The following is a 26,414-nucleotide window of genomic DNA, read 5'->3' as shown; positions in this document are numbered from 1 at the left end:
CAGACCGTTCCCAGATGATGCTGCAGGGAGAGAGGACATGTCCCTGGAGATGCGTGCCGCTCCCACGTACAGCCCAAACATGACAGGCGTGTCATCGCTGTTGCGGCATCTCATCCCGCATCGGCTCAGCAGACATTTAAGGGTCACTGCTTTCTCGGTTGTTTGCTTTATTCAGAGCTCTGCAAGGATTTGTTTTGTGTGTGTGAACATTTTTACATCTGGGCTGAGGTTCATGCATCTGTATTTTGAAAAGGGATGGAAAGCAACATGAAGAGTAGCACTGAGTGCTACTAAAAAGCCTGTACTTGTACGCCAGGAGCCGGGGCTGGTGCTCTCGTCTGAGGTCCTTCTCTATTTTAAGATGACAACCACTTGTCTAATCCAGGTTTCTGGAATGAAGTGTCAGGTTTTGTTTTGTCCCCGAGTGGGACCTTTCCAGTATCTGGTCATATCGGTGACATGAGGTTCACTGTAAACTTTGTCCTAGTGCAAGTATGAGTGCCTATGTGTTTGTGTGTATATGAGAGAGAGAATATGTCTGTGTGTGTGTGAGTGTGTGCATATGTGTGTGTATGAGTACGTGCACGTATTTGGTCTTATATCCTATGATGCTCTTAACAGCCCTCACTTCCACATATTAGAAAAGTATAGGATGTGGAGCACATTAAGGAGAGTGAGATTTGTGTGGAAAATTGATTCTGTACTTAGTTATGCATAACAGACACGAGATAAAATTGCTAGAAATTCCACATTTTCACAGCTTAGACGAATTGTGATTTCTCTAAATGTAAAACTCTGGGGGGAAGTTACCTTTCTCATAATGTTTGGCAAGAAGTCAGCCATCTACAAATTACATGTTAGGGACCCATTTTCTGCAGGGTTCCATGAAATATTCAGAAGCCTAAGACTTTATAAAACGTGGCCTTGGTTTCAGAGAATCAAGATCTACAGCCTTGAAAAGGAACACACACTGCAGAAAGGCCCTTGAGCCACGGGCAGGCAGGGCCTCAGCAGGTATGAATGTCGGAATGCAGAGACTTGGGGACTCTAATTATCATGAGGTTGTTTGCTTGGTGCGGGCTGCACGGAGCACGAACCACAGATACCTATAGAGGTGAGGAGAGAAGGCATTAGAACCAATGACATCAGAACCAAGGACGCCGCGGCTGAGCACGCTGAGAGCTTGGAGCATGTTACACTGACATCTTTGGAGAACAAGGCAGATGTGGCTGGTACAAGTGGACTAAGCTAGATACTCCACTTACTGAAGTCTAAAGCACAGAGCAAAAGTGAAAGGAGCCCACGTCTGCTTGTTAAATATAGTGGAAGCTTCATGTCAGCTATTATGGGAGAGAAGTACGTTTTGTTCCCTGTGAACTCCTGAGTTTTTCTGTGCTTTTATCCTGTGATTGAGCTCTTTCTTCCTGTGGGTTCCATGGGTGGGGAGAAGTAGACGTATCCATAAAAGGTCATCTATCTAGTAGAGAAAACATGCACTGCCCAAGCGTGTATGTTTATGAGAGAGAACGTTTATGAGTGACAGTACAGTACCCTCTTAATGACCATGTAGAGTCTACACTAGGTTCTGGAGAAGGCTTTCAACATTCTCTTTCACCTAACACAGTAACTTAAGGGAAGATTTTAAAAATCTGAATGCCTCTCAGATTTCTCTGAGATTTAACAAGCCAGAACCAAGACTCAACTATCTTTTAGATGAGTTGGATACAGAGGACCAATTCCCAGTCTGTATTCAGACCTGTGGACTTGGCAAGGGATGCTGGTGGTCATGGTGGTGTTGATGCTAGTGTGGGTTAACCAACTTCTGGTGCAAATATGTGCTGAGTCTTGCCTACTCTGGGAGCTTCTTTCTTGACAGTACATGGGCCCAGAAGTTCAGTGTAGGCACTTAGCACATATTAACCAACTAAATGGAAAAATATGTATCCTGGATACCCATAACTTTAGAAACGGGGGTTGGCTTATAATCTAGCCCTTTTCTGCTAATTGCAATGCCTTCGCTTTTTCCTCGCTCTATTTGGAGTTAACTACAACACTCAATAATGGAGTGGTATATGGTAGTTTGCTTGAACATGAAACTACTAAAAAATGATCTTACGAATGGTCTTTCTGAGAGTAGAGGTGCTACTTTTGGTCCTTTAAAGTATTAGAATTCCAGAGGTGGCCTTGTGGTTTAGATTCAGGCCGAGTGTGATTGGCAGGGCAGCATTAGAAAGAAGCACACTGAATGTCCCTCAACATCCCACAGCTTCATTCAGGTCCTCAGCCCCTTATCTGCAGTTTCAAAGGCCGTAAAGCCCTGAAGACCAAAAACATTTGGAAACATTTGAGAGCAAAAGCCAGTGAACAGTTTTGGGAGTGTTTCTGACCTGTGTATCACACTCAGTTTACATTTTTCACGTATGTAGGTGCACAGATAATTAACATTTGACCATGGGCTCTGCCCCAGCTTCCACTGGAGGTGTTCTGTGATAACTGAGTATCACAGCCAAAAAAAACGAGCCCATGGCATTCTACATCCTATTTGTCCCCCTCGGCTTCCTGTTGAGGCTGGCTTTAAGGGTTACTATTCTGCCAAGGCTACTGTTGCAGGACACCAGGGCTGCGTGCCTGCCCAGAGACTCTCCTAGAAGCCACCTGTCGCGAGGTCTGAGCAGGGCTCTGCCATGACTCCTTCCTTGCTTTCTGGCTGCAGGTGACAGCAGTGTCCTTGATGTGTAGGCACAGGCTCCCTGTCACAGAATCGTCTTCTGTGTCTCGCCTTCATGCTTGTTCCTTTCTCCTTTTCATGAGGACGAGGTCACATTGGTCACAAGTGACAGCAGGCTGCCCTTCAGGACAGGCCGACTCTTCCCCACCTTAATCAAGGGAGTGTTTTTACTCCGGTGTTAGTTAATGAAGGGTGAATTCCCAAGCAGTTCAGTTCTAAAGCAGTGCTTTAGAGCGCGCCCTCTTTGGGGATTTGACCCAGTTGGGCTCTGCTATGGCAGAGCTATATCCTCTGCCCACCCAGCGTAGTCTCCCTCTCACACAGGATGACAGAATGGAAGTTAGCTCAGGACCTCTTGAGCAAGACTATATGAGAACACCTCATGTGCAGATCTTTCTCCACACTTGACTTTAGCACAGTTCTGCCTTTCTCCCTGTGTGTCTTGTGCCACTTTATTAATCAGGAGGGACAGGGCTACTTTATAATTTTTTTATAAAGTCCTACTTGACGTGATTCCTTATTTTCTAACCACCAGGAAGCAGGTGAGCAAATCTGACACTCCACGCCCCACCAAATTCCCATAAGAATAAATTGACTGATGTGATCATCAGTTTTTCTCATCCTGTTCCTTTAGGGCTGAGCTCGTGGAGGATCCTTACTGTTGCAGGTGCCCCTCACTGTCCTTGCTTTAAACTATTTTTTTTTAAACTATACAGGTCCTGACTTGCCTTTACTAGAGACACTTCCCTCCTACCTTCAGCCCACTGAGAGAAACGTGAAGTGCTGGTGGCTTGTAAATTATAATTTTACAGGTAGTCCTTGTAGGTTGCCCTTCTGGTGACCCTAGTAGATGTGTACAATGTCAGGTGGCCAGGAGAAAGCCACCCAGAGGCAGAGTCCTCAGTCTCCAGTAGAAATGAGCCTGTCTCCTCCTCAGCCTCCCATCCTCCATTCACAATGCGATTTCTTTGTACTAGAATCTGCAGAAACAGAGGGTAAGATGGAGCCATGATGGTTCCCAGAGTAGGCTGCTCTTACAAGCAAGTTGTCCAAACTGCATCCTATAAGGTGTTCTGGATTAGAATATGTAACATTGAGGTCCAGGAGTCTGTAAGTTAATCAACCCACTAGATCAGTGATTGTCAGCCTTTGGGTCACAGCTTCTTTGGGGGTTTTACATATTAGATGTTTGCATCATGATTTGTGACAGTAGTAAAATTACAGTTATGAAGTAGCAGTTATGAAATAACTCCATGGTTGGTGGTCACCACAGCATGAGGAACTGTATTAAAGGGTCACACAACATCAGGGTGATTGAAGAACCACTGCTCTCGGTGTTTTTGTGGCTGCCCAGTGTGAGACCCCTTGCATCAGGAATTCCGTGTCAACCAGCCTTCCTCACTTCAGCTGCAGGATAGCTGGAAGTTCCACATTTCCAGTCTATGTCTTCCAAATGCACGTTCAATAGAGGACATGTGTGCATCTAAAGCTGCCATGAGCTGTCCCAGGAATGGACGCCTTCCTAGGGAAAACGCTGGTAAAGCCTTCATCATGTGCTTATAAGTAGGTGATTAGAAGGACTCATGGTGAGAGACAGAATGTGAGGGGAAAAGCAGATTCCTTCCGTGGGAAATCTAATGTCACTGATGTCCTAATTTTCTGTAGGATGCATATTCTCTGTGGCACGCGATGACTTCGCATGTGTACCATACAGGTTGCCTTTCTCTTTTCTGGTTAATCAAAATGGGTGAACTGCCTATTTTAGAGTTATGTATATATTGCTCTAATAGAAAATCATTTTTATATATATAATAGAAAATTGTACTGATTTTTCAAAGAACTCCTTGTGGGTAATAATTTAGCATTTAGGGACAACAGGAGCTGTTAGGACCCTACCAAGGGACTGCAGGGAAAGGGCATGGCTGCCCTCTCTGTGAGGAGCTTACCTGTGATGTCCTGTAACTGCAGGACAGCTACTGCAGCACTCACTGCAGAGGAAAGACCGAGAGCAGCACTTGAGGAACAAGCACAGCTAGGGAGTTTCACCTCTACAGAACTGTTTCTGTTCCAGGAAGCCCGTTTCTTTTTTTGTATCTCTGAATGGACTGTTTCTGCATCTCGCTTACATTAGGCAGCATGTTTGTCCAAAGTCTATAAAACCTCTCGGAATGCCCTCGTGTTTTTTTGTGAGTATACAAACGTACTCGCACACTCCAGAGTTGATATTTTTATAATTTTGTCCTTTCAAAGTCTTGTCTAATCAGTTGGGAAGCTTTGCATTTTCTCTTCATAGGTTAACAGGTGCTAATTGCTTCCACCCTCAGGTTTGCTTGGAAATTGTACTTTTGCCGTCTTCGGCAGAACAAATTTTTGGAACCCCTGAAGAGATAATCCAGGCAGTGCCATGTGTTGACATGGGAATTAAACAAAAGCCTGAGACCAAGGGAGAAATGCTGTCTGATGATAAAGCGGGACCTTTGACTTTCTTAAAGGCTGTTTCAGAATTGACTTCTCTTTGGTTGGTTGGTTGGTTGGTTGGTTGGTTGGATGGTTGTTGTTTGTTTCTTGAGACAGGGTCACTCTCTATAGCCCCGGCTGTCCTGGAACTTGCTATGTAGAGAATGCTGGCCTTGGCCTTCCTAGTGCTGGCATTAAAGTTGTCCACCACCAAACCCATGTAGATGTTGCTACTTGGCGTTAATGGTATAAATACCTTATTCCTTTGATACATACTGTGTGTGTGTGCGTGTGTGTGTGTGTGTGTGTGTGTGTGTGTGTAGGTTGGAGTGGTGGCTTCCTCATAAGTTAGAGATGGCCATGAGATGCCCTGGAACCAGAGTAACAGGTAGTTATGACCAGCCTGACTTGAGCACTGAAAGCTAAACTCAGTCCTCTAAAAGAGAAGCATGCAACATGAGCCACTGAGCTCTCTCTCCAGCCCCCCACGCATGGTGTTTTTAAGTTCTCTAATTGCTACCATTTAGGTGAAGGAACCACTTCCAGATTGACCATTTGTTTGTGTTCCTGGACAGTGACACATTTATGCCACTTAGAAAACAGTGCAGCAGGATAACACCCTTTATATAGACGGATGTGTTTCTAGAGTAGTGTTGTTTGCCTTTGCAAAGTGGTGGTTAATAGAGAGTATTTCAATCTTGGGGCAAAGCCTAAGTGACTGTCCGCCGTGATACTGGTGTAATTCTAATGGCTGTGTACACTGTGAATGCATGCATGTGTAGCACATTCCATGTCGTTTTAAAGTATGTTGTTTAGCTGCACTATCCATAAACCTGCTTTGTTTCGGTTTGGTTTGGTTTGATTTGGTTTAAAGATCTGGTTTTCTTTTACGTGGGTGGGTATTTTGCCTCCGTCTGCGTCTACGCATCATGTGTGTGCAGTGCCCACAGAAGCCAGAAGAGGGCATCAAGTCCTCCGGAACTGGAGTTACAGAGAGTTGTGAGCCTTCTGGAAAGCGAACCAGGCCTTCTACTAGAGCAACAAATGCGCTTCATTGCTGAATACTGTTCAGCCCCTTCAGGCTGTTTTTAATCTTGGCTTTCTTGGATGGCACTGTGGGAGAGGGCTCCGCACACTCAGATGTATGCCAAGCAAAATGTGGGTTTGGGAAGTCCAGTGACGTTCAGAATCTGGCCTCAACTTTCTCCTTTTCACCTAAGAAGTAGCACACTAGAATCCCCTTGTCTGAAATGGTAAAAATTAGTGATGGTGTGATGTGTGCGTGCGCACACTCATGCATGCGTGTGTTTCATACTGCCGGCTACTTTTCCTGCGTATCAGGTCATCACTTACGAGCCTGTTGTGTGTGTGTGTGTGTGTGTGTGTGTGTGTGCGTGCCTGTATGTGCGTATCTCGCTTTCTCTGGCTTCTTCCTGGAGACAGCATCTGCTTCTGCTCACCCCCGTCTGCCTTCCTCCACCTTGGGGCCCACCACAGGCCTTTTGCAAATGCTGAGCACTCAGTGTCTGTCTCTTTGGGATAATTTCCAAAAACAGCTAAGTTTTTGCCTCTTCTTGTGACCTCATGATTAGTTATCTCCGAACATTTGTAAAGAGGGGGAAGGAAGGAGGGAAGGAAGGAAGGAAGGAAGGAAGGAAGGAAGGAAGGAAGGAAGGAAGGAAGGAGGGAAGAAGGGAAGAGGTTTTACATATAGGAGAAATACCTAATAGACGGCCGCTGGTAGAGGTAGCCATATACTCCCTTTCCTGACAACTGCATGCATAGCCCAGTAACTCAGAGGGGCAGCTTTCTCCTTCAGCTTCCTTTCTGGACTGTGTTGCTCTCGCAGAGGCTAGGTGTATATTGAAAGAGCTTCCCCCTTAACAAACACTCCTAACACCGATATTCTCACGAGCCACCTCATGTCCTGATAGATGGAACAAGAGGTGTCTGTGAATTTGATAGACAGCCTCGTGTGCAGGGGCCTCTGGCTCTCAGGAGTTCCTATGACCTAGGATTGGGACCCCAAGTGATTATAGATTGTAGATTGTAGATGGCAATTTTGGTTCAGGGGAGGGAGGGAGAGAAGGAGGCAGTCACAACCAGAGATTTCAAGACAGTGACTGAGAAGGTTCTTGAATGCACTAAAGCACTACTTGTTCTAGATAACAAAATCGTAACTGAAGTTTCTGCGGGTATTTTGAGGGCAGCTTCACAGTTTATACCCAGGGCATAAAGTTTTAATGCCCCTTTACATCTGCTTAAGAACAATATAAAAGCCAGGCTCAGAATCGCACGCCTGTAATCCCAGCACTCAGGGAGGCAGAGGCAGATGGATCTCTATGAGATCAAGGCCAGCCTGGTCTACAGAGCAAATCCAGGACAGCCAAGGCTACACAGAGAAACCCTGTCTCGGGAAAACAAAAACAAAACAGAACAATGTAGGAATGAATTTGACTATAACGTAACCCACTCTTCTCATAGCTGTTAAAAATCATAAGAATAAGTCACTCCCTGCCAGAATTGGTGGCAAGGGACAAGTTTCAGTGTTTACTTCCTACCTGTCAGTTCAGTCCTAAGCACTGGTGTGTGTGTAGCATTCTTTAAGAGTCCCTCATGGTCATGTATTTAAGTCCATTTTCTAGATTTAAAAGAAACATGAGTGTTGCTTGGGTTGGTGAAGTCTGTGGTCACTAAAGTATATCTTAGCCGAATGGTATGTATAACTGTAATTGGCATTTTCATGACATTTTTTTTAACACTTTAAGTGAAACTTACTCACAACAGGAAATTTAGAAAAAAACAAAACAAAACACCAAGAACCATAAAGAAAGAAAAACATAAATCACATGCCTAAGGTCTCAAATGAATGATTATTAATATTTTTGTTAGGTTTTTCTCAATCCTATGCTCTTTAAATTAGGCACCTTTTTAGATCATGCGTAATCCTCAATCATATATCATGTTTTCTCTCATTTTAAGATATATTTGAGAATATGATTTTAATTGCCTGTAATAGTCTGGTTTTATGATTATAACATAATTTATTTAATCACTTCCCTAGTTGAGTAGAGGGTGCTTCTCATATTTTCTTATTCTATATGAAGCTGTAATGAGCATTCGGAGGAAGTATTTGCTGGTGTATCGGTGCCTTTGGGATCAATGGCAAGGATTGGATTTCAATCAGAGGGCATCAGTTCCGAATGCCCTTGCTACTTCTGCCATGCTCTGCTCCACAAAACTTGCAGCAGTCTCTCTTTCTGGTAGCAGAGCTTTGAGCTGCTTCTGTATAAAATGTGTTCAGTTCTTTTAGGCTCACGTGATTTGTCAGTGTTAGTGCACGTGTTTGCACGTTTTATTTATCATCACGCTTTCTAGGTATTTTCCCTTCCTCAGAAATGTTTTGTAAGTGTTACTTCTTTATTGAGGATCTAAGTAAGTATGTGCTACTGATGGCTAGTGTGGGAAAGAGCAAGGAAGGGGCGTTTCAGTGACACGCTCTAGAATGGGAAAGTCTTAGTTTGTCAGGTAGTCAAAAGGAGCTTGATTGTGTTCTCCAGTCATTAGAGCTCTGTGCTTTGTTAGCCACCTACCATGGCACCCAGAACCTTCCTTTCCCAAAGAAGAATGATGGCTTCCTTCGGTATAGACCATTTCCGGGGTTCTGATGTTCAAGCATTGTTCGAGAGACCCCTTCATAGTTGGCAGAGGAGGCAGTGACTTGGCAACCTATCTTTACTGTGGGTGTAATTTGCCTTGAACGAGCGGCCCCTGCCTGCCCTGCTACTAACCGCTCCCCTCCTCCCTCGGAAAATATGTGGTTCTCGGTAAGCACTATTCTGATGAAAAATGAGTAAATACCAGGTGGGAAAGAATACAGCTCGCCGTGAGTCAGTGGAGCTGGTCAGGTGTTACCCCCACCAGCAATGCGTCGTGACTGAATGTGCTTGTTCAGGGTGTCCTGGAAGGTTGAGCAACAAGGTAAACCCAAGAAGTGAGCTCATGGACAAGACCTTTGCCTCTGGTGATGGGGGAGGGGCAGGAAAGATTTTCATCTCTTAATTATTTAAATTCCGTTGAGGTCAGTGCAGTTCCAGAGGTTCTTTCATTAACGCCACTGACACAGGCACAAGAGCTGGCCTCTTAGTAGAGCAGAGGCCCAGAATTCTCAGGGCTGGGCTCCGTGCTGAACAGGGAAGAGTTGACTGTCAAAAGGCCCTTGTTGGGGATGTGTTATGCAATCAGAATGGGCTGTGAGCAGAGTTTTTGGTATGCCTTCCCACGAAAGAGCAGGAATACTTTCAAGGACACCTGTTTGGCTCTGTTCTCCACTTCAGCATCCCTCTCTTGCTCATCCCTGATTTTCTGCAGCAACTTGTGTACCTCAGGTCTGTGAGGTAACATGATTTTCTCCTTCTGATTTTTGCCTCAGGTGTCTTCTTTTATACACAGATGAGGGTTTACAAAGAAATGGCTCCTTGTGTTCTCCTTGTGACTTTGTATATTGTCTGCAAAGTAAGGAGGCATCTAATGTCCTCCTGCATGGTGCCTTTTGTTGTTTTGCAACCTAGACATTTGGGTTTAGGGGCCAGTCTGAAATTTCAGGTGTCTTAAAATTGCACTAAACCACCAGGATTCTCTGGTGACAGCCCTGGCTTTCCTTATCTGACAGTCCCTAACTTACTACAAAGGCATCACTGAGGTCCTTCTTGCTGTGTAGTCAAAGATGACCTTGAACTTTTCATTCTCTTGCCTCCGTGCTCTTGAGTGGGAATCAAGGCCAGGGCTTTGTGCACACTACACAAGCATCCTGCCAACTGAGCTCATCGCCACCTCCATCCTTCCTTCTAACCTGTGACACCTCGGTGGAGACGGTTGCCACTCTAGGTGGTGAAGCCTCCCAGCTATCCCCCCTTCTTATCTTATAAAGAATACACTTAACAGATGTGTGTTAAGCGCCCTCAGTGAAATGGTGATGAGGCTACAGATATCCATTGGACAATTGCTCTTGGTTCTCATTTCAGTCTGCCCCTCAGCTTCCTTGTAAAATACTGCTTCAATCCCTGTCACATACATGGTAAGAGAAGTTATGTGAGTTCATCAAGGTTATCCAGAAACAATGGGGTTTAGGCCAAGCAGTAAGCCCTGGTAGGGATGCCTGCCTCCTTATGGTGTGAATCCAGGTTGTCTGTTGTCCCTGAGCTCTTCAGATGACAGCAGAGCCAGGCTGTTAAAAAATAAAAATAAAAATCCACATTCCCGGCTCAAACCCATCACCCAGTCTTTGACTGGGATTCTTCACCTGGAATCCCTTCACGGTAGTCTTGGCCTGTGTCCCTTCAGATTCCTCTCTGGCAGTGGTGCCCAGCTGAAAGAGTGTATGGTTATCTCCTGGGATAGTAAGTCATCGGGGATTCCTAATTCTTAGAGAACCTAGACTCCCACATTCTTCATGACCCTGGCTTGTGTGAGCTCAAGAGACAAGGACCTGGGTTCTTGGACAGCTTTGTAATAATCGTCATTTTATTTCTCTTTGCTTCAAGCAGGGGGAGCAGAGACAGGGCCTTCTGTTTCTGAGGCTTATCTCCTCACGTAGCATGGAAAGTGCAATGGTAAAACAGGATGTGGTTTGAATCCTAGTGCCAACTTATTGGCTCCTCAGAAGAGCTAAAAGGAAGAAGGGTATAGTTTGCCTTTTGTTCATAAAATCGGAAGGAACAGACAGCTAGATAAGCCCACTTTGTTTCAGAGGTTTGCAGAATCTTACTCTTCTTCCAGTTGACAGGGTCCTGCGAAGCTTGAGCTTCTTACCGAGTTATATTAATGCTGGCCCTGAGCTCTACTAACCACCAGACACCAGAGGAGCAGTAAGTAGGAGCCAGGGATGGGTTGTTTTGAATAAGATGGCTAACCTGAGCACCTTACCCAGGTGCCTGTGGGTATGAATAACGAGGAAGCCTGGAATACCTCTCGAGCTGTGGTTGGCACACCCAGTTCAAACTATGTGGCAAATCAGCGTCAACTCAGTCAATAGTCACCACAAGTGGGAAGTAGAAAGGAGCAACCGGAGAACCCCAGACGCCTCCTAAGAGAGCAAGAAAAAGAAGGACCGTTCACAGTGGCTGCCGTGTCGGGGCACATGTGCTGTTGGGCACTGTGCTGACCATCCTAATGTTCAGCAGTGTTCTTCTGTCATTTCTAGGTAACCCTGTGAGTTAGGAATTGCCAACCCACCTCATTCACGAGTAGCCCAAAGTTGAGTGTGGTTGAGCCTCAGCAGAAAGGGAAGAGATACGCCAGAGCCATGTAGACTATAGTTACTGCTTTCTGCACCACACTGACCTTTAGCCAGCTCCAGCCCACATCTCCAGCCCGTTGGCCTTTGGCTCTCTCTTTTAAGGCTGAACTGTGCACCAGGAAGTTCTGTGGTCAATATTTCCCAGGGTCTGTTATACCTTGTGCAGGCAGCACACATACAGGCATGCTTTCGTCACAGCTGGAAGACACTGTCCCATCATTTGAGGCCCCAACTGCGTGTGCTGTGCCATTTATAAGTTATCTAGGGGATACACACCGAGGTAAATAAATGACCAGGGGTAGAATGTGGATGTTCTATTCAGGTGAGGCTTAGCTACTACTTGTAGTTAGTTACATGGTAGCCAGCAGTTGTGATAACAGAGGGGCATGAACTCTAAAAGCACAGCAGAGTGTATGGTATTCTATGTAATGTGGGGTTATGTGTGTGGGTTTACACCCACTTAATGCTCTACACTACAAGTGTGTTCTTGAGACTGAAATCAGGCATTGCTAGCTTTTAAAACAATAAATTGGTGGCTAGAAAAGAAAAGAAACAAAGTCTACTACTGGAACTCTTTTCAAAAACCAGTAGAGCACTGGTTTTCCAAGAGTGGTTCCTGAATCAGGTACCTCTGAATCTGGGAATTTTCTAGAAATGTAAATTCTGGGAGCTCCAGGTAACTCCCCTTGGATTATCTGAGTTCAGTTTGGACCATGGAGCCCAGCAATCTGTAGATTCTGATAGGCTAAGGGCCTGAATATCACTGACCAGAAAGGAAAAACTGACTAGTGCCCCAGCCAGAGACCTTCTTGTTGGGGCCTTGTGTGTGTAGCAGGTGTTGGCTCCTGGCAGCTGCTTTTCTGAAGCTCTGTCCTGGTAAGAAGTGAAACTTGTCTAGTTAAATGCTCCTTCCCCAAGGCAAGCTTTCTGTTTCATGAAAAAAGGTGAGATTGACAGATATCTTTTTCTGTGTACTAATATTTTACAGACCTTTGATTTTGTGTGTGTTGGTAATGAGGGCGTATGTGTGAGTGGGTGGCTGGGTGGGTTTGTGGATGCAATTCCCCTTTCAGGCGTGTGGAGAGACCAGCGGGCCGCATGGGTTATGTTCCTCAATTTCTTCTTGACATGTATTATTATTGCTACTATGCTTATTTGGTTGGCCTGGCTGGCCAGGGAGCCAGCAAAGGCCTGTCTCTGCCACCCTGATGTACACCTACACTGAGCTCTTATTTGGGTGCTTCCCCACTGTGGCGGCTCCCAGCTGTGTTCTGTATGTTGTGCCTTCACTATAGTCCTCTTAAATACTAGTCATTTATGAAGGGTTTGTGAGATACACCTATTGTTGGATATATAACAAGTAGTCATATGCCCCGCATCTTGAATTATTTTTTGTGATTACTCTGGAAGTTGTTTTTTTGTTGTTGTTGTTGTTGTTTGTTTGTTTTGTTTTTGTTTTTGTTTTTGTTTTTTTTAATGCTTAATCTTTGTTGGGATAGTCACTTAAGAGTAACTCTCTCCATTGTGTGTGGGGGGTTGTCTTTCTAAAACAGGGTGCCGCCACAGGCTTTTTGACTGAAGCTTATTATTTATTAATAAGCCTAGGCCTTAAACTTTGGTTTGTTCTCCACCTAACTCGCAATTTCTTATCCCTTTTGTACTAACCTAACTTCAGCTACAAGGCTGGTTACCTCTCCTTTGCTTCCTGTCTGGCTTCCTCTGTGTCCTGGTGCCAGGTGAATTCTCTTCCAGCCTGACTCTACCCCTAGTTCCTTTCTCCCTGCCGGAAGTCCCGCCTCCTAATCCTCCCTCAGCTTATTGGGCATCAGCTTTTTATTGACAGGAGATGTTGACACATAAAAAACAAGAGGTTATCCCTACAATAGGTCTTTCTCCATCCTCAGTCCTCAAACTTCTCATGAATTCAAGGGTTCTGTTAGGGTACTACCCTGGGCAGCTGAACATCTTTGAAACTGGCACAATAGAGTGATAGAAATAATTTACCAGGTATCAATAATTAAACAAATAAAACCGGAAGGGTGAAAATATAAGAGAACTTTTGTGCTTTCTAGGTTCTCAAGAGTAATGCATAAGAAATCTCTCTATACAAATTATTTTTTCTGCTTTGTGATGTGTGTGTGTGTGTGTGTGTGTGTGTGTGTGTGTAGGTCAGAAAACACCCTTATGTGGGGACCAGGGATTGAACCCAGGTCATCAGACTTACACTGCTGATGCTTTACCTGCTGATCCATTTGAGCATTTGGGTTAGTAGTACTAGATGATCTCAGTAGATCTTGTCTCTTATAGATAGTTTACATTAGGTACACTTTTCAGTACATGTCCTGCTGGAAGATATCAGCTTCGCAAGTTAAAGTGTGTTTAGTGTGTCCAAGGACTTGCAGTCAGGAAACAAAATTTAATCCTGACTTCTCTCAAGTCTCTACCATTAGGTTTTATAGGCTTCAGTGTTTAGTTTGAAGTGTTAGTTTGTCTGTCGTGGTTTAAGTGAATAATTGTTGTTCTATATCCACTGGAAGAAAAATGTTTTACCCATGAGTTAGAAATGAGAATGTGCTTGGGCTGTAAACTTAAGTCTTCTTGATAGGTTTTTTTAAATTTGTGGAAACAAATTTCCTGTGCCACTTAATAATCTCTGAAGATCTGTCAAAAGTCTGAAAGTGATGGCAGCTTTAATTGTTTGGAGTTGATTATTGGAAACATTTTTAAAGTTTGATCGTTGGTTTCTTTGTGTGTGTCTATGTTGTTCATTTTGGGCTCTGACTGGAACACTTACTAGAATGTGCTGCTTGGTTTATGGGCTTCAATATAACTGGTATTCACATTTTTATTCCAATTTGCTATTTTTATTTGCTCGTTTGTTTTTAATGAGAAAAGTATAGCACCATTAAATCTGGACTGTTTCCTTGCAGTGACCCGTATGTGAAGCTGTCATTGTATGTAGCGGATGAGAACAGAGAACTGGCTTTGGTTCAAACAAAGACAATTAAGAAGGTAGGTTGGCCAACTTCTATGAGATTTATTTAAATTATTTCATAATTTAACATTTTTATTTTTTTCTTTGTAGAAGTTTATGTTTTAAGGATAAAAATAGCAGTATTTTTAACTGTCAGTATTTTACATCTAAAAATCATCCACAGTCCAGAACTTTCCCATGTTTTACCTGAGTTATCTGTATGAAGTATTTTTTTCTCTTATAACACATACAACCAAACAAATAAATTGTTATGGTTAATATTTTTCATAGAGAATTTAAGCTGTAGGTTAAAGCTGATTTAATGAAATGGGTTATGGAATTGGGAGGCAAAAGAGGAATGGTTTAGCTGCTGCCTAAGGAAGCAAACCCTTGATCACATGAAACTGCATGAATGTATTAATAATTCTATTGTAGGTTCATGCATGCAGCTTCTCCTGTTGTTTGTGTGTGTGTGTGTGTTGTGCATGTTCATGTGAAGGGAGAAGTGGACATGTATGTCACTAAGCCCAGACCTTGCTAACTCAGGGACATGGGCAGGCCAGTGAGCCCTAGGATCTGTCCCTATGCCAGAAGGACTGATGCTGCACACTCCTCCACACACTTTATTGAGTGCTAGGGCTCACACTTAGTTGTCTTCATGCCTTCACATGAGCAAGCATTTTACTGGCTGAGTCATCTCAGCCCATAAAAATAATCCCTAAGTCCACTCACCTTTATGTTTCTGTTTACAAATAAAAAACAACGGGATACTTCATCTGTGTGTCTTGTCTTACAGGGGTGAGGACGACTTTGTTAAAGATTCATGTTTTCTACCAAGACTATATTTGTGTTTTAGAGTTGCTTGTGAGTTATTATTATTCTCTCTCTCTCTCTCTCTCTCTCTCTCACACACACACACACACACACACACACACAAATACAGTCTCTGTTTCTAGAAGTCTGTTAGATACTTTGCAAAATGTATCCTGATTCCATGATTGCTATAAAAATATTGCATCCTTCCTGCTGCTATGGAAACATTTCAGATCTTTGTTACAGTCGGGTCATTTTGTATAGGAAACAGTAATGCAGTGTCCTTCACCTGGCATTGAGACTAACAGTAAAATCTGTTTCCAAACAGAAGCCAGCCCAGAGATTAGTGGGAGGCTGCCTGTGAGGACGGAGGCCATTGTTCCCGGTGTTATGCGCTGGCATTTGTTCTGTTCCCAGTAAAGCTGGGGCACCTAGTTGGAAGAGCAATCAGGGGGCCTGCTCCCCTGCTGGCCTAGAGCCGAGGACCTATGCGAGGGACTAGGGTATCGCAATGTCCTGCATTTGGCGTGGCAGCCCTGCCTCCCCCTCCCTTTGCCAGCTGGAGGGAGTGTCTCCGTTCTCGCAGCCAGCCTCCTGGTTAGTATTTGCTGTGCTGTGCTGTGTTGTGCTGTGCTGTACTGTGCCATGCTTGTAGGAGAGCTAAGGCTTCCTCTACCCGTATCCCTGTCTGCTTTGTGGTCTCCTTTCGTCCCTTGCCTGCCTGGGAATACATCCCCTGTAGCTGTCTTTCAGGTCGGGGTTGGGGGCGGGGAGATGCCGGGAGGCGAGCATTCACAACCCCCCCCCAATTCCATTTCAGTTCTATTCATGCCCCAAAGTGTGGTCATTTAGGGTGGGGTTCTCTGTGGAGTTGGGAGTGTGGGGAAGGCTCAGTTTTACTGTTTTTTAAACCAATGTTAGTTGGTCATTGTCACAGTGTTGTTTTGCATATGTGGTATACTGTGCTGGGATTTTTTTTTTTTTCTTTCCCTCTTAAAAGGCAATCATGGTGATGAACTGATTTTTCAGTTTCAGAATTTTACAGGTCATTTTTACAGATTGTGTTTCTTTGACTTTTATGCTTGTACAAATGTGAGTATGTGCATGCATGTGAGTGTGTGTGTGAGTGTGTGTTTCTTCATACAAGGGGTTTTATATTTGTTTAGAAGGATGTTTTGTTTGGGCTAAGCATCAAAATATCGTTGCTGTGATCTTGCAAGATGTATATTTAAATAGATTGATAAACAAATGATACATGAATGAAGAAGATCAAAGGATATTTTTTAAATGAGAACTTTGAGAAAAAGAAAAAACATGGTTCTTTTGGTTATAGACCCCCCCCCCCCCGTGTGTGAGAGAGAAATGTTAAAATCTCATCAGTATTGTTCTGTATAAAATGCCGAGGCTGCTGTGAGCAGTGAGCCCTTCCAGCCATTCTAAGTTTGACACACACTTGTAGCCAGTAAAGGGAAGCAAACAAAGTTTACTTCCTTCTTGACAGAGTAAATCCTCTTTAATGTCATTTTCTGGAGGAAATTTTCATCCTCATGGCTCATTGTCAGTAAGTCCCAGCATTTTTCCTTCGGGTGAGTTTGCACAATTTATGATTTCCTTGTCATGAATCACCAGTTTCATAAATATAGTCCCTCCCGATCCATTCTGGGTTGATACAATAGTCTCAAGTAATTGAGTAAGTGTTGCTTTTATTGCCATTTTGTGAAAATCGTTTTTGTGAGGAAAGTGTTTGTGCAAATGTGAAGAGTTGTTTTATATTAGTAACTGTCAGTTCTAGAGAACATTAGTAACACGGCCACAAAATAATCTCTCTTCCAGACGCTGAACCCAAAGTGGAATGAAGACTTTTATTTTAGAGTAAGTTTCTCTTCTATTTTGTAATGATTGTTATTGATATCTGGGTTGACAGATCAAAATAGACTCACGGAAAGAAAACTAGTTAGCATTTTAAGTCAGAAATTTCTCTTAAGACAGAAAATGTTTGGGTGGGTTGACTCTGAACGTGTCCCAATTTTTGAAAATTGGGGGGGGGGGTCATTTGGGGCTGGATAGGAGAAATAAAATAAAAAAAAAGCCTGTCAAAATATGTTACTCTTTCAGCTCAAGCTTTTCTTTAATAATAAGATCGAATTAAGTCTTTAGGGTCTGGTTAATTTCAGTTATGGGTATTTTGTTGTTGTTGGTTGGTTGGTTAGTTTTGTTTTTGCAACCTTTCAAAAATAAAATCTGCAGAAAAAAAAGAGAATGTGATTTTAAAAAATCACATTTAAAAAGGAAAAAAAAGAGAATGCGATTTAAAACAAGAGTTGAATGATTCCTATAAGATATGGATTATGAGTCTCTCGTGCACAGTAGGGAGGTCGTTAAAAGGAAGCATTGCACATTACCGGTGATGAGGCCAGGGTTGGCTCTGTGGAGGAGTCCTTGCCTGCCACTCTGGAGACCCTGGGTTTATCTCCAGCACTGTCTTCCCACAAGAGACAGAAAGATTACCAGTTATGTTCTGATTAGAAGGAAAAGGTTTCTAATTCAGAGATCTAATGTATACAATTACTTTCAATACCACTGAATAGGGGAACATTTCCTCAGCCTTTGGCACCTCCTGTTTAGAGCAGCTGGATACAGAAGTAGATTCTGTGAATCAATGGAGACTGGTGTTTGCTAGCAAATAATATTTGAACTTATTAAGCCCCTTGGCCATTTAATTGGAAAAGGGGGGGCTTTCCCCTTTAAAAAATGAATGTTTGAGTTATCTACCCACCTGGGATGCTAAAAAGACTCTCCTGCAAACTTAGGCCTCCTATTGCCTGCGTGCTAAGAACCACACTGCCAGCAGCCCCCATGAACACACCCCCGGCTTCTTCCTTCCAGCCATGATAGGATTTTCTGCACTGTACACTTGGATGACTTACCCAGCATCTGTTTTCTATTATGCTTAGAGCTGAAACACAGCACTGAGGTTTTAACACTCAGTGGATCCCGTGTTCAGATATATTTAGATATATTTTAGATAACTCTGTAAAGGACTGAAAAGCTTTCCAGGGCTGAGAAGTGTTTGTTACTGGCTCTTAATTAACTGTCAAATACAAGCAAGCAGCCTTCTCACGAACCTTTAAATTATTTGTACTTCTTCCACTGGAGCCACATGGTATGAATTTTAGAAGAATTAAAACTTTTTTCAGTGGCTCTTAACCTGTAGACATATTTCTGCCTTTGTTTTTCTCTTTTTAAAAGATCTCTGTTCTATCCCCACTACAGTTTCGTATGGAATGCCTATTACTTGCCTGTTCCTGTTCCAGACTGTATCACTGCATTCCTGATAGGACCCGTTGCAGAGTCAGTGAATAGGCAGCCATCCATCTGGTTGTCTGTTGCTAAGCTGTCCGCAGACCCAGGGCCAGCAGCTCAGGCTGAGCATGTGAGCTCTGTGCGCCACAATCAAATATAATCTCATTCCATGTTCCATGAAAGGGGCCCAAGCCTGTCATCAACACTCACAGCCTTTGAGAACACCATTTTCAATCTCCTACATCCCTTTTCCCCAAGTCCTTTCCAGTGTAGGCTTCTCTTCGCTGATTGGCAAGGATGGAAGCAGCATCGTATCTGGGGTCGTATCTGGCAGGGTTGGTGATTAGTCTGTGGCACCGGAGTCTAGGCAGGAGACACAGGTTATTTGCATGAGTTTGGGTAAAGAGAAAGAAACCAACACTGGCAGCCACGGGGCTGTGACTCTACCCTGACCCAGGGCAAGTTCTAATTGCTCGGTGCGCTACTGGCTTGTGCTTTCCTAGGCAAATTGCTTCAAGAACTTGCTTTCAGTGATCTCCGAGAGAAGGATGAAGTGATCGTTACATGCTCTTGGGTTGTTGGGAGAATTCAATAAGGCCAGAGAGTGTTAGTGTTTCGGGAAGTGATAGTTGGAGGTGAGCACCGTGGTCAATAGCTGTTAGGTTCATCACCGCCACTATCATTATTTGGCTAGGGAGCATAGGCCGTTGACCTACAGTTGTGAGGGCGCTGCTCTAGAACAGGTTGGGAGTCCTTGACTTGAGAATCACTCTTCAGGAGACCATGATACTGTCTTTTTCTGGTATGCCTAGCTATTCAGGAGAGAGTAATAGTGATCAGCAGGTCAATCAATATGGTAGAGTCGAGTGTGCTAGAAATCATTCTTAATTCTGTCTCTCATTTCAATTTTAAAATTATACCTGTTCATTCCTGAAATGTAATTCTGTCCCTTTTAGGTAAATCCATCTAATCACAGGCTCCTTTTTGAAGTATTTGACGAGAACAGATTGGTAAGTCCTTGGTTGTGAGTTTTGGTTTATTTCTTAAAAACTGAATTTTTGAGTAGCACCTTCCAGGTCTGCTGGATCGCTCACAGTAGTGCACATGCCCCAAGAGGACTGTTTCTGTCTCACTGTTCAAGTCTTCAGTTCCAGCAAATATTTGTGGGTTGCTAGGACAGAAAATGTATTGGAGTATGTGTATGTTATTTTATAGTTAATACTACTAAAATTCACCTGTGACAGCCTCACCCCAAATGCCTTGTTATGCTTTCTTTGGGGCACACAGATGAGTAGCTCTGTCTATAAAGAGGCCATCAGACTTGTAAACAGCATCCCTCAGACATGCACACCACAGCAAGTTCACCGACAACTCTACAGTGATCGTCTCTGGGGAAACAAAAAAATCTAATTACCAGTGTATAGTTAAAGCAAGTGTCCTTAGTGGATGAAATCAAACAGTGGTACTTTCTCCAGAAAAATCCTTAGAAAGTAATTTTCAGAGAGCAGCAGAAAGGCTGTAGGTGTGGCTCAGTGGTAGTACTCAGTACTTGCCTGCCATGTCTGAGGTTCCATTCCCAAAACCATAAAAACAAACCCATACCTGAAATAAAACCCACCTAAGGCAAAATAAGAAATCTCAAAGACATTCTCGAAGAAGATAGCTGATATAACCAGCATTTTATATACAGACTGTTTTATATATATGTGTGTGTGTGTGTGTGTGTATATAATTGACATAGACTCTACAGTGTGTATGTAGTGGTTAGAAGACAGCCTTGTGGAGAGTTCTCTCCTTCCGCTTTTATGTGAGTTCCAGGGACACTGGTGACTGGGTTTGCATGACAAGTGCCTCAGTGTGCGGAGACATTTAGCTGGCCCAGTGTTTTGTTTTCCTTCAGTAACTCGAATATTTACATCAAATTCTCATGAGCCAAGTGTCCCCGCTATGAAAACAAACATGATCGAGTTATGTGTAAGTCTTTAAAGCACCCTCAGAAGCGGGAGTGAAATTCAGAGCACTTGACAGGGTTGTACTCCTGTTTACTGCCCTGTCTAAGAGGAATGTGCATCCATGCACTCATCTTTCCAGGGAATTCAGCTGAAACTCTGCAAACTGTAGAATAGCTTGAGGATGACAGAATGTATCATTAAGAGAACCCTTGAGACACAGTTATGCACTCCCTGTCATTAGGGGTGAAAGAACGCTGGTTCCCCGGGTGTGAGTATAATTAAATGGCAGCTGGGGGGGACACAGGGTCTAGCACTGCGTCTTGTCAGTGTCTGCCTATGTTGCAAATAGCCAGACCTTCTATCCTTAATGAAGAATTTGGAGTTGGGTATAATCTCATGTGCTTGGCTTTAGTCTTGCAAATGGAAAGCTAACAGATTGGCCCTCCCCTCCCAGCATCTTTCCTGCTTTAAATATGGGATCATAGCTTTGTTGAAATGGACAGTGTCTTGGGGAGAGTGATCGTTAGGGACCCTGAAGAACTCTTGCACAGTACGGTATTTCCTGCCTCTCACCCTCTTATCAACCTGGGGCCGTTGACTAAGCTAATGGTATTCATTGAAATAATCAAGCGTGCGGGCTGGAGCGATGGCTCAGTGATTAAGAGCACTGTATGCGCTTCCAAATGGACCCAGGTTCAATTCCCAGCAACCACATGGCAGCTCACAACTGTCTGTAATGCCAATTCCAAGGGATCTGACACCTTTACACTGATGCACATAAAATAAAAATTAAATAAATTATTTTTAAAAAGAAATAATCAAGCAGTAAGTCTGTGAAGGAACAGGGCCCCACGGACTGATACTTAACGCCGAATTGTGGAGGGAAGTCGTTTTAAAATGAAACAGTGGCCAAAGTTGAAGAGAAAGTACCTCTTAATGTTCTTTTTACTAAGAGAAATGTATTTGCTTAAAAAGTTTTGTATTTGTTTTCATTTGTGTGATCTAAAATAAGAATTGTAATTGAGCAACCTTGCTGTGGATAAGGAAGCATATTTCCAAATCAAAAGGGAGCTTTGAATGCAGAGTATTTTAAAAACTCTAGGAGAAGTCCTGTTTTGTATGTCTGCTTTCGCCTTGCCCCAGGCTGTCGGCTGTGTGGCTATGATGCGCAGAATGCCAATGGTGCTGGAGGTGGCTTTTTCTTTGTTGGCTGTTAATCCAGTGAAGACAATACGTGACTGGAGTCTACTTGGAAGCTCTGGCATTGAGCAAACAAGGGTCTAGGTCTCACAGAGGTTATTTTTGCCATTCAGAACTCTGGGCTTTCAGAAAACAAGTTTGGGTGCCTGTCAACACAGGGTTAATCTGTACGCCCTCTACTCTAGAGCTGTTGACAGAGACATGCCTTGTAGATTTTAAAATGAGTTTTTGTCACTCTTTGCAGCCTGGTATTTTCCTCTCCTGTTTTCTAAAGTCCTGCTAAAATAAAATCTCCTTGTTAGGGAACTGGTTTTTCTGGATCATAGGAAAGAGCATATTTAAAATGCAGAGGATATGTCCAGGTTTGTTATGGATCTGATGACAGTTTTTTGGCCTGTGCACTTTTAATTCTCAGGTCTCTTTTGGCTTGTTGCAGACAGCAAGATTCTAGATTTGTGGCCTAACTGTGGTAAATCTTGCTGAGTTCTGCCTGGAAAAACAGCTCCAGGTGTTTCTTCTGTATATTTAAGTTAAATTACTACAAAGCCCACATACACACTGCTCTTCAGTTCTCTCTGTGTGTGTGTGTGTGTGTGTGTGTGTGTGTGTGTTGCAAGAGAGATTGTTTTCTCCAGCTGGGTTTCTTTTCTCTGTTAACTGCTGTGTCTGGCAATCATATTATATGTGACACACACCCCCCTCTTTAAATGAAGAATGTTTATAGTAAGTAGCAAGAACTGGACCAGGCCCACAGCTGGCTGTGCAGTGTGCCCCCTGCGCCTCCACTTGGCTATTTTGTTACTTGAGGATCATGGTCTAATTATTTCCCATTAAAGGGACACCGATTCCGCAGGGTGTGTAATCGTATTTATAGTACGTTTTATTACTTTGCATTCCCTCGTGGTAGTGTAGTGATATCATAACAGAAACATAACATTTAATGCTTGAGAGGGTTTGCCCTGCAGCCAAGCTGTAGTTTACTTGTTTTCTGGTGGGGTAGGGAGGTAGACGACATACCTTTGGGTGCATGTGCTTGCTGCAGGGTCCCTGGCATCAGCCGGAGAGAGACCTGGTGCTCTCGGTACGGGGAAAGTGTGATGGGTCAGATTTACAGCGGCATGGCTGTGTGTTTGCTGCCTCAGTCAGCTGCCCCAGCTCCCTGCTGGGCCGCCCCTTTCTGACAGAACTGCAGCAGCTGGGAAGGTGCTGTTTCAGGCTCTTGCCGTTTAGAGGGGGGGGAAAAACAGCAAGAGAGGGGAAACTTCACTAAGTCCAGAAGCTGGCATTGGAGGGGGAGCAGGCGGTCATGTGTCTCTGGCCATCCTACCCTCTGTCACAGAGTAGATGAGAGCTTTTTGCTCTTATCCAATCATGCCTGGAATGCTGCTTGCCACTTGGGCTATTTCTGCTATCTGTCGCTCTTGGTGCCTCAGTGCTAACGGTTTGGCAGATGGGACACTTTTTCTTGGAGTTGGTGTCTTTGGGTTTTGACTTCTGGCAGTGCTGGGCGTGTTGTTGTCGCTCGCCCTCTCCCTGCCGGCCCCCCTGGTCACCATGGCCCATCGTCTTCGGTTTCATTTTGGCTCTGGCCGCAGCAATACGGCCCCCGAGTCTGAGATTCTAGACCAGGAGAGAGAAGAGGACGTTTTCATGGCATTCCACACGCTGCCACGGAGAAGCAGCCCGCACCCCTTCACCCAGAACGCAGGGGAAGACAGCGGCCTGCAGGAGGGCGTGGGTGCTCTCAAGCGCAGCTCATCCATGTTCATACCGCAGCTCGTGGCTGGGGTGGACGCCAGGCCCACCCGTAGCTCCTCGGTGCAGATCTCCCTGCAACGCAAGGCCGCAGACGGTGCCACAGACAGCTGCGGCCCACCCGAGGGCCCTGAGGACAGGCCCCCAAGCTCCCAGGCTGACCTCGGAGACCAGGCCGCAGCCACAAGGGTCTCCGCTCACATCAGCTCCTCTGAGCCCTCTCCGGTGGACACTCCTGGAAGCTCTCCCCCCAGGGCAGCCTGGGACCCCGGGACCTTAGTCAATGGCACTTGTGACCACCGTGGTCAGTGTTCCCGCCTGCCCGAGGATACGGAGGTGGCCACCCCGGCCCTGCGCATCCAGCACCGAGCCTCCAGCGCCGATGTGCGCCAGGTGCGGCTGCTGCCCTTCGGCCCAGATGGCCAGGCTGAACCCAGGCGCTGGTCCCTCCAGCACGTTCCAGACGCTTCTGGGAGCTCCGGGAAGCGTTGCTTTGTCTTTCAGCTGCAGCAGCCCCAGCAAGGCACGCTGGGGCTGGGCAGTGACTTCAACTTTGGCTTCACTGGCACTAAGGGGGACAGGTTGGTGAGGTATCCACGCATTCGGCTGGAGAGGAGCACCTCATACCCCACCCAGCCCCGAGCAGGCCGGGTGAGCCCCACCGAAGACCGAGGAACCCCAGAAGCGCCACCTCGGGCCAGTCGGATGGTCCCCGAGATACGTAGGACAAATTCAGAGAGGACCCCGCAGAGCCCAGGGTGCATGTTCAAGATCAGGCAGGATCAAAACGCAGGGCAGAAGCATTTCCGAATTCTTGTGACTCGGGGACCGGAAGAAGCTCCCCAGAACCAAGAGGAGACTCCCAAGAGCCCTGGACATCCTGGAACTGGCCCTCCGGTAAGTGGGCAGGTGCGCACATTCGAGTGGCTAAGAGGGACCGGGACAACCCAAAAACTTGGTTATTTTGCAGCCGGTCCTCTGCTAAGGGAATGAATATACCTCCCTGTTGGACTCAGTGGATCCCAGTGTTTTGGTAGCAGTTCATGAAGCTAATTAGTCTTTTCAGAAAAAGAAAAGTCTTTTCAGTAGGTTCTTGACGTCAGAAAGCTCGTCTGTTTTGGAATCCCAAGATAAACACACACCCTTTCTAGTTTTCCTTGTGGATGAAAGAACTTTAAAAATATAGTTCTTAAAATTAGTCTGCTATAAAACAAGTCAGCGCCTAAATGTGCTGGTGTCGGAAACGCATTTGAAACCTTGCTTGCAAACACGGTCCCTGACAACTCTCAGCTAAAGCTCAAAGGCTGTTGGGACAGAGAGGCATTTGAGCCTCTTAATCATTAGTCCCATTATAAAATGTATTGTTGTTGGTTTTCCTGCCATTAGGTATTTCAGGTCAAGAGCAGTGTCACTTTGGGGACAGTAGGAGGTGTGTTTTGTGAGCAGATCGGCAGTGGACAGAGTGGCATGGGAAAGCTGTGGTGGGGACATATCACACAGCCATGTGAATTAGCACAGCCCACTTGAGTGTCTAAGCCAACCATGCTGATGTGGGATACTGCGCTGTCTCCAGCTGTGGAAGCAGGCTCCTGAGAGGACATTCTGGCTTTCTTGCCTGTGGGGTTTTTGCTCACTCCCTTTGGGTGAAATGGAGTACTGAAGACAGCTGCTGACCGCCCAGCCCGGCATGACACTGCAGCTCAGGCAGTTTTAAGCAGCCAGATTTCCCTGTGCTAGCCATCCCTCCTTGACTGTTTTCTCAAAGAACAGCCTCCTGTTTTTAATGGTCTCTCTCCGCAGAACTTCGTGTGATTGATAGATCCAGGGTATGATCATGAGATGGCACGTGGGCCTCCCTGTTTGGGTTTCTGTGTATCTTAGAATACTGTGGCCCGTTGTTGATTTGTGTTTGGAAGTGTTTCTGGTGGTCCGAGTAAACACTGTCACTCCTCTGTCATTGAATTTTCACCCTTGGCTAGGAATAAAGGCAAATGGATTCTTTCTTCTTTATGCCCACTAAATCTTGTACCTTTTCTTGGTCCAAAACCTCTGTTATGATACAAATTTCAATGAGTTTTGACAATGTAGTTCGTTTAACCTACCCCAAGAAGTCACTGCTAAACAGTTTCAAGCTTTATCAGCCCAGTCCTGTGTTCAGCTGGAAACACCTCTCCAGTGAGGATGCTGTTCCTCAGGATGAGGTGGCCACTGGAAACTAGTCAAGTGGCGTCTGGGTGTGGAGGACAGATCAGTTATATGACCAGACTCTCATGATAGAATCTCGAATGATTTAAAAAAAAAAAAAAAAAAGAGTATCCTAAAATGATGTAGACTTTAAGAAGGGCTTGTCTAACGTGCCAGCACTAGGTAGAGCAGTGGTCCTCACCCCGAGGGTTGTGACCTCTCGTGTCAGATATCCTGCACATCATATATTTACATTATGAGTCATAACAGTAGCAAAGATACAGTTGCGAAGTAGCAAGGAAAATGATTTTACTGTTGGGGGAATCACCACACAATGAGGGTCGCAGTGTCAGGGAGGTTGAGGACTGCCAATGTAGCGGATAGCACATTCTGGAAGAAAGCTTGCCTTGGAGACAAAGCTTTACCTGGAGAATGCGTTTCTGAGGCTGTACGTTGTGAATATGTAAATAATTAGCACATGGTTGGTAAGCTGAAGCTTTTTTTTGTTTTTAAGCAAAAGCCTTTTCACAAAACAAAACAAAAAACAAAAAAGAAAAGAAAGCAGACCTGGCCATGTAATGGAACTGTCTGTCCATTCACTAGTTTTGTTGAGCATGTCGTAGGGACCAAGGGTGTTAGGCTTGGCGAGCAGCTGCCTCGGCCTTATTTATCTTGAAGGAAAACATTCACTTGGGCGTCTACAGTCTGGCTGCCGCTAGCCTCTTGCTGCGGTTCAGATATCTGCTGCTT

General features: G+C 44.7%; 1 protein-coding gene and 1 long non-coding RNA gene across 11 annotated transcripts in view; one reads left to right on the top strand and one right to left on the bottom strand.

Moving 5' to 3' along the window:
- The window catches only part of Nedd4l (NEDD4 like E3 ubiquitin protein ligase), a 317,780-nt gene that overhangs the window by 165,911 nt on the left and 125,455 nt on the right, over nt 1-26,414 (top strand). For 7 of the 10 annotated variants that reach the window (XM_060377163.1, XM_060377162.1, XM_060377161.1 and 4 more), the window contains 3 exons: nt 14,414-14,495; nt 17,104-17,142; nt 19,530-19,583. In XM_060377163.1, coding sequence (XP_060233146.1) covers nt 14,414-14,495; nt 17,104-17,142; nt 19,530-19,583 — 175 coding nt within the window. Of the gene's footprint in view, nt 1-14,413; nt 14,496-15,657; nt 15,868-17,103; nt 17,143-19,529; nt 19,584-24,354; nt 24,378-26,414 lie in introns of those variants that run through there. The other 3 variants (XM_060377165.1, XM_060377160.1, XM_060377158.1) reach the window with 3 other exon arrangements.
- Nucleotides 10,731-11,558, bottom strand: LOC132652104 (uncharacterized). The gene is made up of 3 exons (XR_009589592.1): nt 11,420-11,558; nt 11,153-11,270; nt 10,731-10,852 (listed from the first exon to the last, which is right to left on the bottom strand). It is a non-coding gene; the product is annotated as an uncharacterized LOC132652104 (long non-coding RNA).

The sequence above is a fragment of the Meriones unguiculatus genome, chromosome 2 (genome assembly GCF_030254825.1).
Source record: "Meriones unguiculatus strain TT.TT164.6M chromosome 2, Bangor_MerUng_6.1, whole genome shotgun sequence".
NCBI classification, from domain to species: Eukaryota; Metazoa; Chordata; class Mammalia; order Rodentia; family Muridae; genus Meriones; species Meriones unguiculatus.
The sequence above is the reverse complement of the archived record's forward strand: the minus strand, read 5'-3'. Positions and strand labels throughout refer to the sequence as shown.